The sequence below is a fragment of the Gopherus evgoodei genome, chromosome 4, assembly GCF_007399415.2.
Source record: "Gopherus evgoodei ecotype Sinaloan lineage chromosome 4, rGopEvg1_v1.p, whole genome shotgun sequence".
NCBI classification, from domain to species: Eukaryota; Metazoa; Chordata; order Testudines; family Testudinidae; genus Gopherus; species Gopherus evgoodei.
In genome coordinates, this window is record NC_044325.1 from 52,183,238 (window position 1) to 52,196,434 (window position 13,197).

General features: G+C 38.1%; 1 protein-coding gene across 1 annotated transcript in view; it reads left to right on the forward strand.

Annotated features, from left to right (window-relative positions):
• Window positions 1–809: 809 nt before the first annotated feature.
• Window positions 810–13,197, forward strand: part of HEATR5A (HEAT repeat containing 5A) — a 129,102-nt gene continuing 116,714 nt past the window's right edge. Inside the window, 3 exon segments of the mRNA XM_030559337.1 lie at window positions 810–1,004; window positions 10,522–10,753; window positions 12,283–12,494. Of these exon segments, the coding sequence (XP_030415197.1) occupies window positions 10,628–10,753; window positions 12,283–12,494 (338 nt within the window). The 5' untranslated portion in view covers window positions 810–1,004; window positions 10,522–10,627.

The window sequence follows — 13,197 nt, forward strand, 5'->3', positions numbered from 1 at the left end:
GAAACGTGAAGTCTTCAGCATTTTGAGGTAGCTAAGTTGAGTATCAAGTAATTAATATATGAGGGGTTTTCAATAAGACCCTGACAACAAGGCCGTGTTTGTTCTTTTCCCTACACTATTTGTAGTCTGCTATGTGCCAGTTGTAGGGCACTCTCCATCCCCAAAGTAGCTGCATCTCAGAGGCGCTTGTAAAATGGAACCTGTACAGAGACCTCCTGTCACTCCCTTAAGCAAACTGCTGTGTGTCTCTACCCCAGTGGTCCCAGCCATACCAAATACAATTCTGTCCCAATACCACCACTTCTACTACAAAACCTCCTCTTTTAAACAACCCGTTGTACACCAGGTGCATTAGACAGTGTATTAGACAGTAGGACTGTCTCCGCCCCATAACAGAAGGATCGGGCGGGTTAAAACTCACCAAAGTAAAATTAAAGTGACATTGTATTTTTAAAGCAGCTACTGACTTCTAACTATGGCAGCCTCATGGTACCAGAGCCTTAGCCCCGGGGATCGGGCCACGCCTCAGCAGGGCGGCGGCAGGACTCGCACACTTCCACCCCAGGGCAGTCCCCGCTTTCATGGGGCCGGGCTGGGGCCGTGCGGAGGCCTGTGGCCGGGGTGCTACACTGCAGGGGTCCAGCGGGGATGATGCCAAGGCCCGCGGCCGCCGGCAGGCGATGGCTGCAGCCCGGCGCAGCGCTGAGCCCTCTGCCGGGGAGGGGGCGGAGCCCCGGCAGCTTCCCCCCGCCAGGCGCTGCCGCGGAGCAGTGAGGCCGCGCCTGCCACAGCGACCGGTCGATGGCTCCAGACCCGATTGCACGGCCCTGAGCCGCGCCTCCCTCCCGCCTCCCTGCAGCCCGGGGCGGCTGCGGCAGCTCGGCCCCTGGGTTAGTGTCAGCTCCGGTGCTGGAGGAAGCCGGCCAGAGCAGCGGCTTTTCCCAGTAGCACTCGCCTTGCCGATCCGGAACGGGAGATTCGCCGGCTAGCTCCGTGCGGGCCAGGTAACCCGACCCGGGGGGAGCTCTGCCAGCCCCTCCCCCCTAGGCTGGGGTATGGGGGGCTGAACGCAGGAGCTCTGCGATCCCCTCCCCCCGGCTGGAGTATGGGGGGTCTGAAGGGAGCAGGAACTCTGCCAGCTCCTCCCATCCAGGCTGAGGTATGGGGGGCTGAAGTGGGCAGTAGCTCTGCTAGCCCCCACCCACCACAGGCTGGGGCATGGGGGGGATAGGAGGTAGAAGAGGGTAGGAGTTGTGCCTGCACCTGTGCATTTGGTATGGGTGGCTGAAGGGGCAGGAACTCTGCCCCCCACCCCCACCCCCACCCTCATGGGCTGGGGTTGGAGTTGAAGAGGGTGGGACCTGTTGTGAGATGCAGCTGGTGGTTCTTGCTCTGGAGGGGTGAGGTGAGGCTAAAAAAGCATGTTGAACTCCTGCCAGGTTTCCTTGGCCCAGAAAGGTAGAAGAATTTCTGGACTTCAAAGAGAGATCAGATCCTGTCAGGAACCTCTATAAAGGTGAGGGCAATGAAGAGGGTCTAGGAGCTTTTTCTATACCTTTTACCTACTCTTTCTTTCCAAGCTCAGGGGGTGATAAATAGAGGAGGTGAGGTCATGCTCGACCTCCACACCCATGTCAGAGAAAGGGACAAGAATGGCAGAGCTGGCTTATGTATTTCTTTGGGAAAAGTGTCTGTCTTGCTGGGATTGGGAATTTATGTGCCCAGAGCCTTGCTGCTCTGCACAAAAGAACCTAGGTAGTCTGATGGTCCATCATGTCAATAACCATATTTATTGATCAATAGCAAAAAGCAGAAAGAAATAAACCTAACTTCTCTTCCCCTTGTAGTTGCTGCTGATAAGACTGCTTAGACTGGCTTGATAGATTGTCATCTCTGTATGTGTGTAATTCTAACCACAGAGCAGAAAGAAAATGAAAAAAATCTGATTCTTTGCTGGATCGTTTCCTGGGGTTTCTGAGCTTTTTCTGGATTAGTTTCACTAAAGGGGGGAAGATAGAAGTGTCATTTCAGGAGAGAGACCGTGCCACTTTATTTTCTATTCTTACTTTCATGTGTACTGAATCCTAAAATGCTTTGTATGGGTAAGTAATACAGAGGGCTAGAGAAGGAAAGAGGTATTAGCAAAAAAGAATAGGTTTTTAACTGACATTGAAATGGAATGTAGAGTAAACAGTAGGCTGTTAAAGACAACAGGCGCTGCAGAAGACAAACGACCCCATGCTGTGAGTATGCTAGGGTTTGGGAGTGTGTGTTTTGTCTTGGGTAGCAACATTGGAAGTGCTAGTATAGACAAGGCTCCTGCAGCTGTTGGCATATTGGAAACCGTGTCCAGTCTTGCCCAGGGCAGGTCTAAGTGATGCCAGAGTTTTGTCTGTACAAGGGCTCCTAATATTTCTTCAGTTTGTGGAGCTCTATCTGTTTGGTGATAGTATGAATTTTGGAGAAGAGGGGAAAATCCTAAAATCCTAGTGTAGTCAAGGTTACAGTGATGAGATTGGTTGTGGGGGGCAGGTAATAGGGTTGTGATGTGCAGGAAGGGATTAGGAAGTGTCAAAATGTAGATTTAAAGATACTTGCTTTCTTTTGATGTTTCTATAATATAAAGCTGTTTTGTTTTTAAATGTTTCTTTAAATTTGCTTGGATTTTATTTTTAATGGGGGTTAAAATGCTTTTGGTTATTTAGATCTTTTAGGTTGTAAATGCTGACCCTGTGGCAAAAATTGTCTTGCCGTTTTCATAAAGATAGATATAAACAGTCAGGAGATATTTGTCTTTCTTCTGTTATATGTCATGTTTAAGTATTTTATAATGAATTGTATTTAATCACTTCAGAAATATGTTGTGTAGAAATGTTGAAGCCAGATTGTTCCAGTTTTTAATTTATTAATTAATAGTTAAATCTCAAAGAAAAGAAAGAGAACTGTGTTAATTCATTGCTACAATGTTAAGTCTAGAGATATTTTGTATACTTATGTTTGAATTCTAAATTAAATATTTGCTTTAGGGCCAATAAAATATTTGGATAATTGGCTAGTTTATTGTGCCAACATTTGAAATCTGTGTACAGTTACATCTGCTTTGAGCTGTTCTAGAATCTTCTTTATCAAGCAGTTATTTTCAGTTTCTAGAGAATCAAGTGACACGTAGTACTGACTACGGTCCTAATCCTGCATTGTGATGTGATAGAACAGGACCTTGCAGAGTCCCATTGACCGCATCTATGAGGAGTCCATTGCTGGACAGTATATCATGTTTCTCAACCTTTTTGATACCAGGGACCAGCTTGCTGCCTTCTTTAACTGTGTCAGGGACCCTGAAACTCAATAGGTAAACTGTGTCAGGGAAATCTCAAGGACCATGGCTGGTCCACAGACCAGTTGCTGAGAAACAATCATATCCCAATACAGATGGAGCCTAGAATACTGCACCTTTAACTTAGAAGTGTGATGTCCTGAATGATTTTGGTAGAAGTATAGTATTTGAGAATCTTGGATCCTGATCCTGCAAACAGTTCCATGTGTGTTTAACTTCATGCATATGACCATAGTACTACTCATGCATGAAATCAAGCATACGTGTGAGTATTTGCAAAATCAGAGCCTTTTCAAAGTCTTATGGGGTATCTGCTCAGCAACACAAAGCATAAAAGAGTTAATTTTTTTCAGTATATGGTGCCTCTGATATGTTTAAAAATGTTCAGAATCCATATAGATGACTTTTTCTTTAAAATTGATTTCATACTGTTTTGATTTTTCTCCTGATGCTGAAATATTCCAAATATTAACATTTGATAAACATTTAATCTAGTTTCTTATATTTTTTTGATCGAGTGGAAGCATACATTAAATTTACCCATTTAGCCATAAAATGAGAGAGCAAGAATGAATCGCAAAGCTCTGAAAACAGACCATACTTAGACGGGCCAATGCATATCTAGCCATAGCAGCTGCAGTCTGTAATTACATTTTGTGGTTCTGTACAGTGAGAATTTTAAGGTTTTGTCTACAGAGAAAAGGCACAGCATTACTGGTTAGAAAGCATAATGCTGATGACATTGACACCTCCCACATGATATTAAGGAAAGAGAAGTCATTGGGATAAAAACTAAATATTTAGAGTTTTCCTTGCAGTCATTCTTTTTTTAGTTTTGCTTTACTTTATTGCTAGTGTTTAATCAGATTTTTTTTGTCTTGAATGCTTTTTGTGTACATAGGTGGGTAATTTTTGTTATACCATTTTGAGCAACCTGAGTTTGCTTTGACTTTGTTTAGACTCATCAAAAATTTGTATAGCATTGGGATATGTCTGCTTGAATGCAGTATTATCCATGTTTAAATTTCCAATTGTTTTAGCAGCTAGGATGTTGTATCTGTCATTTAAATCAGCAACATTGACTTCTTACTACTTCTTATTGATGTGTTAGAATTCTAGCCTTTGTTAAATATTTAAACTGATTGAATCCTCTTTATATTATATTATGTCACAGTCTTGGTTTACCCAAGGATGCAGTCCTGCATTCCTTGTGCAATCTAATCTCCCTTTGAAGTCTGCAGGAGTTTGGTATGTTCAGAGAGGGCATGATTGGACTCTGAATGTGTTTTGGTTTTGGTCTGAAAGATAATGTTTGAGACTAAAATTAGGATAGATGCTTTAATGCATTTAGTTTGAGGGGGAGGGTAGCTCAGTGGTTAGAGCATTGGCCTGCTAAACTCAGGGTTGTGAGTTCAATCCTTGAGGGGGCCACTTAGGGATCAGGGCAAAAAAATTGGTCCTGCTAGTGAAGGCAAGGGGACTGGACTCCATGACCTTTCAAGTCCCTTCCAGTTCTAGGAGATTGGTATATCTCCTGTTATTATTATTATGGTTAAAAAAATTGGCACAGCATCTACTGTCAGTTAACAGTCATGCAACGTCAACGAAATTGTCCATTGTGTTAGCACATATTTTGACCCATAAGATGAGTACAAACACACTCCACCCAATTTTTATATTAATGAAAAAACTTGATAAGTCACATAGAAGCAGTGTTTCTGTTTAGAAGACTTTATAGATAGGTATGTTTAAGTGCTTAAATTAGGCTTGAGTATTGATAGTCTTGTGCAGTTGGCTAAAACATAACGATCATCCGATTCAACTTTTACAACAACCCTGCAGGAATAAAATTGATTAGAATTGTTAATGACCTCAGACTAAACGCCAGAGATCGGAAGACCCACTATAGTGGTTACATTTCTTAGATTAATGTTAGAGAACCTAAAGCTTTAAGAAGAAAAATGTTACTGCAAACTAATTAAAATATTGCTACTTTGGACTTCCCCAATATCTTGCACTGATGAACAGATACTTGCTATTAGATAATTTGAGTGGCGGTTTGATTTTGGAGGGTTGTTTGTTTATTGGTAGCCTGGCTAGGTTGATTTTAATTGTCTAATTTACAGAGTATATGATTAGTTTCAGGTTAGCATCCATTTTTCATTGCATCTGGAATGTGGAGTAGGCATGTAGGGGAGAGTCCATCAGTTTATTGATTGAATATTTATTTTTATACCAAATTTATTGCATAAATGTTTAAGAACTTAATATTCAATATTATTTTGTCTGAAAATAATGTGTAGGGTAATATTTATTATGAGTGAGAAACTGCAGCTCTTACATTTTGCTTTGAATTTTCACTACTAAGGAGAGGCAGTTGATAATGATTTACTAGATCTGTATCTGAATGTAATGTTTAGGCACCCAAATCTTACTTGAATATGAAAAGTCATTAGTGTCAGCATCGCAGAGAAAGGCAGCAATGAGTGATCAAATGTTGTTTTTTATTCATAAGTAGAAAACCTGCAGGTCTGAAAGGAAATTTGTAAAAACTGTAAAATAATCACTGTCTACTAGTTCCCATTATTAATCAGTGATCACTCTTGGAGTAGTGGGCCATGATTAAAATCTCAATATTTTAGTATGGGAGATGGGTAGGGATAGTTGTTGTTTTTTTCTGCTCAAAACAAATGAAACATCTGTGAAAAAAAATAATAAAATGGCCATTGTTGCTTAGTAATTAAAAATTGTGGTTCATTAATGTCAGCTATCTTTGTTACACAGTCACATCTGGAGGAAGACAGTAATCTATGGTAGATCTGGGTTGGGTTTTTTTTTTCAGCATGGGTATGTTTTTAAAGCACGAGTGGGTTTGCCACCACAGATGGAAGTCCAAAGTTGAGACTCATTATCTGCCCTGTCTTGAATTTTACCTTATCTGTGGCTTAGTCAAACCATGGCATGAATAATATTCTGATGTTCTTGTTTAGCAGTCAGTTGCTAAAGGTAAGTTCTCCAAATGTCTCAGACCCCAGTTTACCAGTTGTTTTTTCTTTATATGTAAACAAGTTATGTATTTCACTTTGCTGATGTAAGATATTCGGTTTTGGAAACTCAACTATTGTTGGCTTTTTTTTTTTTATTTGATGCTGTAAACTCTGCACATTGAAATTATTGTGGAATTTATAAATCTGGTGCCCATTCACTAGGAACTTTTCTTCTGGGAATATATTCTGACTCAGCCTTGCAAAATTCTGCTTGCCATGTTGACAAGAAAAGTATCTTTGCATTAACATCTTTGCTATGGTAATGAATGATGGGTAGGTATATTTTCTGCCTTGGTTAGTAAATCTTCATGATTCTGCAAGGATGTTATTAACTATAAAATTAACTTGACAGCTCATGGTAGAAGGAAAGTCTTTAGAATGACACTGTGATCTAGAGCTGTTTGCAAGATATATTTTATGAGTTTTTCTTTTGGTTTTTCAGCAACATTTTCTGGTTGGATCCTGCTGACTTGATTTATTGTTTGTTTATTTATTTTTTATCTAACTACTAAAGATTCTTATTTAGGATACCACAACTTTCAAATAGTGTATCCTCAAAAGTGATGTTTTTAAAAATGCTCTTTAAAATAACTTAAGGAACCCCATTGACTTGAGGAGTTGAAGAGCTGTCTGCATAGATCCAGTTGCAAGCCCAGGCCCTAAGTTGGTAAATGTAGATGGTTATTTAGGAGCAAATACATGAGGTCAGTAGACCTAACTGGTTTGGGGGACTCAATTATTATGTCTTTATTTACAGAATAACCAGCTTTTTTCCTTTGGCCTGCATGTACCTTTTTTGTTTCAAGAATAAATATGCTTTCAAAGTGAATTGCATAATATGCAGCTTGTTTCATTTAATAAAATCTTTATTTTTCTTTTCTCAGTGGTTTTTTTTTTTTAGAATTTTTAAATTGCAGGTTGAGAAAAATCACAGCCTTGATACTCCCCAACCTTAAGGAAATGCCATAAAGGTATACCTGTGTCATATGTGGACACACACTTGCCACACAATCTAATAAATCACATCCTTCTACCAAACTTCCTCATGGCTCTCGGTTAAACCATAGTTAATTCATGTCAAGGACTTGGTCTTTTTTGAAAGTGAGGTGCCTTATTTCAGTGCTTTCACTGCCCGAGCCCGTTTCATGTAGGAATTTATATTGTACACTCTGTAGGATTGAGGTGTTTCTTCCTTCATTTGGAAAGTGGCTAGCACTTTTGAGCGTGACTACACTAAAAATAATTAATAATATTAGGATGCACCTTTTCCTTACACAATATGTTGACATCTCACAGTGGACTGTCATTGCTCCGTCCATGATTTTTGTATCTATGCTCCTTTCTGACTCTGGCACCCGCATGTTGCAGTAGACATTACATTTCCTGACTATTCTCCTTGCTTAGAAAGCTGTAGATTGGTACCCTCTTCTGATTTCTTTTTCAAGTTAGTGTAGTTGCCAGAGGCTGTAAAGGTTCAGAATAAGTGGGTGGGTTGTGGCAGGCACACTAGAGGTGTCTGTAGGAAGGGTGTCGTAGATACACTAAGGTGAGGGGAACCTGCTCGTATTCACCCCAAAAAAAAGTATTGGAAAGCTTGCAGGATGTATTGTGTCAGAAGTTTTGATTACAAAAGGAAAACATTGGTGTCTGAAAAATGTGAAAAGTCTCCCACCCTATTGGCTTTAAAACAGTATTAATTCATTCATTTCAGTATTAGAATTATCCTTGGAGAGCAAGATTCTGGAAAGATCCACTCATCCTGATCTTTTGTGTCTGAGTCCATGATATTGTTCACAGATGCTTCAGAAAACCCTGAGTCATCTTTGCTAATTACCCTCTCTGTTGATTCATACTTCAGTTCCTCTTTCCTTTTATCATTAGCACATTAAACCAGTTTGAAGATTTTGAAATAATCATATGAATTTGTAATACTTTTTATGTGTAGATGCATATTTCTTGTGTATGGGTTTATTTTTGTAAGTCCCATGAAGAAATCAAAGAGTGTATCCTTCTAGAATCATAGCCAGCATATTACTTCAGCTGTGGTTCCCACCTCCACCTCCCACCTTATTTTTTTTGTTTAAAAACAATTTAACAGTTGAATACAATCTAAACAGAGAAAAGAGATTGTGTTATAAACTACTGTAGTGAAATTTATTAAATTTTAGGTGGAATACAAAGAAATAGTGCATAGATCATTTGAATATTTTGTGTCAGTATTGTGACTTTTGGTAGGTGCCCTGAGATAGAAACCAGAAGTAATGGTCAGAACTTCTGAAGTTAGGTTTTTGTTGTTGTTTTCCATAAGTAGGGCAGTATTTCTTGATCTTCATATGCACTGGATTTCATATTTTATTGCTGAGTAGTCGGGTTCTTGCTATCCTTCATCCAAACCGACTCGAAGTTGGAGAGACTGGATTTCCATTGCAGAGTAATGCTGCATTTGATAAGAAGTCCCAGATAGAAAAATCTACTTTTTTATTCCCTTAAAGAGAGATTTTTTTCAAAATACATTTTATTCATATATTTAATATATAAAAATAAGCTACTCTTTAACTTAATATTTTTTGTATTTTTACAACTTTTTATACATGGGATTCTTCTTTTGGGATGCCAGATTTTGCAAAGCAAAGGACACTAGAAATTTTGAATTTGAGATCCTTTTGGTTAGCAAAAAACTGCAGCTTATAATCATCTTTTAAGATAACTTGGAATTGACTGTGGTAGGTGATTTAGAAAAGTTGAGCTAGAAACATGCATTGCATGAGCATTAAGGAGATTGTGCAAAGACAGTGTGTAGTATTTCCACACTGTAACAAAGAAGAAACTTTGCCCAAATATGGAATGAAAAGTTTCCTTTTTTCTCTAACTTACATGAGCTAGAGGATTAAAGTGAATAAAATTAACTTATATGGATACTCTGCTTACAAAGTAAGAATGCTAGCAAGCTGTGAAAGTACATGTACATAAGCAATTTATATATATATATAATTAGCCACTGACAGCCAAAAGAAATATTTAAATTTCTAGTGTAGTGCATTGTCAAGCTGCCTGGTATTTCAGATTTATTTCAAATGATAGTTCATTATAATAAATGACATATGACTAATTTCCTTAGGAGTAAGAGGTGTGCAAAATGTGTTGAGGGCAATAAAGATAACCTGCCACTGTGCATACGACAAGCTGAGCACTAAATTATTTAGCACTGCTTTGTGCTACCCATTTGCTACTTTATGTATCATTTTACAATACAGTATTGCTGCTGCACAGAAAAAAAAATGCATGTTCAACAGTCTTAATGACCTCTGGAAAGGATAATTTGTTTTGGAGTTTCAGATATGACACTGGCTCAAAGAATATTTTTGTTTGTGATAGATACAAAATTTCTTACTAAATCATATATTATTGCTATGTGACATTCCTATCGGATAATAAGTATATATTTAGAATAGGTTTTTATTACATTTGTTTTTAATTATGTTGTGGGTGGTGGGATGTTAGACCCAAAATGTAGTTTTTGAAGGACTGGTGCAGCAAAGAATCTTGTTGCAATTTGTATTGAATTCATTTCTTATTTATTAACTTGTAAAAATAAATTGTAATATTAATTAACAGGAATTAAAAAAAAATCTCAGAAGTTTCTTTAAGATTAAAATTAAGTCCCTATATATTGTGGATAGATATGTTAGTAGAGTAATGCACTAGGCCTTTATGTGAAATGGGGTTTATATACAGACAGGGCATAAATTAACATGACTTGATTTGTTTTTATCCCATGATTTTTTAGTGCTTGATCAATGAACTTTACTATAGATTACAAAATTTGTCAGCATTGGGCATGAGTGACCATCATTTTTCTGTAGATGCTCAACAAGGAATTTCAAAATATAATTGTAGGTGAACAGATAGCTTTGTGAGCAAGCTTACCTGGCATATTCTGTACTATATCTGGCTTTAATCAGCATGTTAAATTAGTATTATCAGTCTCTCACTTCCATGAGCATAAATATCACCAAGTGCAGTCAAATAAAATATTTAATCATGTGTGTATCCATGTGCATTGGTTACTCTTTTACTCTGAAAATTAGTGTTAATATCAGTAAGCTAAGATTGAAATATGGTATGATTTCTCTTTTTTAGGAGTTCAGCTTCTGATTCAGTCACTCAAGACTGATGAGGAGAACCCTGATTAGCTACAGCTCTGGGTGTCTTAATCTGTAGTCTTTGAGGAGAAAGATTTCAAGGAATGGAGTTGGCTCACAGTTTACTGCTTAATGAAGAGGCATATAACCAGCTTGGTGAATTTCAGAAGGCAGAGTTCATTTTTGAATGGTTGAGATTTCTGGAAAAACTTTTACCAGTGACTAGCAGGGTAAGTATAATATAATTGGAAAGAAGTAACATTCCTTAGAGATAACTATTTTTCTCCGTATTCCTTACTCCTTATACTAGGTGTTTTATAGCTAGGGTTAATTTTAAAGATACACTTGGATGATGATGATAATATTTTAGATCTTCTACATAGTGTTCTTACTGAATTTCAAGCAAATACAACTTTTTAAAAAATTGCTGAGAATTTATGTCCTCTTCTAGTAAAACAGCTCTTTGAATCTGGTGAAAAAATTATTTCACAAGATTTCATATTTTACAGGTTTGCTAAATAATTTTTTAGACAGCCTTAAAGGTTTAAATGAGCAGCCTTTTTGTCTTCTTTGTATATCTGTAGTGTTTTTTTTAAAAATCAAAACAGTGTGAGAGCTGCTGCTTTTCTGTTTTATCTCCTGTACATACACAGAAAAGTCTGTTTAGTGGCCATGTGATAGAATAAACACTACTCCTGCTACTGTTTAGGCAGTAGATCAGTGGTGGTAATCCTTGAGCTGGAGAGTCTCTTCATCAATAAAAGTAATTAGAGAAATAACCACAATGTGGTGATGTGATTGTTGCTTCATGTCCTTGCATCAGAATGTCAGCACATCATGGCATAATTATTTTGTGGCTCTCTGTAACTCCTTCAGCTTATTTCCTCTGTGGGTTCCCCTTCTTATTGAACGATGGAAGAGTTGGGGTGGGATTCTGCCCACTCTGGCTACTTGGCTCAGTATTGTCTTGTGTGTTTTAGCTGAGATGGGAATGCCCATATGATATATACTTTGTCTAAGACTAGGTTAAACTCAAAGATCTCTGACAGAAACATAGGATACCTGAGAACTTTGTACTGGGTCCCAAATGTGGCATGTGGCTCCAAAGCCAAAAGGTCTATACATCGCTGATCTAGCTTACTAGTAAATTGATCTAGTTAATATTCACTTAGTCACTTAGGAACTGGAGTGACTATTTTGGAAAATTGTAAAGTGTTTTGACAGTTGCCAATTACAATTTCTCATGCTTTCAAAGAGAAACTACACAAATTGAGATTTCCTTTAACCTCAACATCATAGTCTAATAGAGGAAAATGTTTTCATTAATTTCTGATATCTTTAATAACTCTTAAATAACTCTTTTTTATTTTTTTTATTTTTTCCCAGTGTACATTTTCAATAGTTGTTTTTCTGCAAAGGTGCATTGTTTGTGTGTTCTCTTATGAATTATCTTATTTTGTTAAAGAGAGGTGGTGAATAACACACAACCAAAAAGAAGAAATTACAGTTTTGTATCAGAAGGATACAGCTGCGCTGATGCAGTTGAAAATATTCCTGGGAATAATACTAGAGAAAAGTGTAGATATAAGAATCTATAACTGGCTCAGATATTTCAGACTGTCTTCCATTCAATGGAAAAGCCCGGGAAGAAAATTGACTTTATACATTGAGAATGTCAAACTAGCTGAAACAAAGCAATCAGGGGAGAAGTTAAAGATGATCATGCTTTAGTTTAACTGGTTACTAACTTCATTTCCAGGCTGACGTAAGGGAAAAACAGAAGAAACTGGCTGAACAACTAATATCTTTGTTAAATAGTTCACCAGGCCCTCCTACCCGAAGGCTCATAGCCAAGAACCTAGCTATACTTTATAGTATTGGAGACACTCTCTCTGTTTACCAGACAGTTGACAAATGCAATGAACTAATTCGGAGCAAGGATGATTCACCAAGTTATCTGCCCACAAAACTGTAAGTAACAACCACCCCCAAACTAGTAATAAGAATAACTGTCTTTTTATATCGCATCTTGCAACCTTCAAAGACTTCTGAGCATTAAAAGTAAAGACTAAACTAACATGAACACTGAAAGCTAATTCAAATTACAATCCTGCATATCAGAAGCATAGCAGTTTTATTTTTGATGTTTCATTTAGGATGGAATGGTGAATGACTTAGTTATTTTGTAACTTTTGATGTGCCACTTCAATGTGATTTCTATCTTTGCAATTCTTGGATAAAAATCTCAGCTCTACCTTCTACATACAGCCGTAGAAATAGATCATGAAGGCACAGTCAACTTGAAATATCTCACTTTTTTTCCCTTTTTTCAGAAGAAGCTTGCTGTTCTCATAAACATGATTTCAGATTATTTAGGTTAGGCAAATAGAGAGAGCATTGTTAGGAACCTCAGAGGTACCAAATGAAGCTAGGCAACTGGACAACCTAACAGCAGATAAAATTCAATGTAGACAAGCACAATGTTAGAACTCTTGTTCCTTGTTACACGTACCAAGTTAACTGTTGCCACAGCAACTAGACATCTGTGGCCAGCCTGTACCAGCTGACTTGAGCCGCAGGGCTGTTTCATTGCTGTGTAGACTTCCAGGTTTGTGCTGGAGCCAGAGCTCTGGGACCCTCCCACCTCGAAGGGTCATAGAGCCTGGACTCTGGC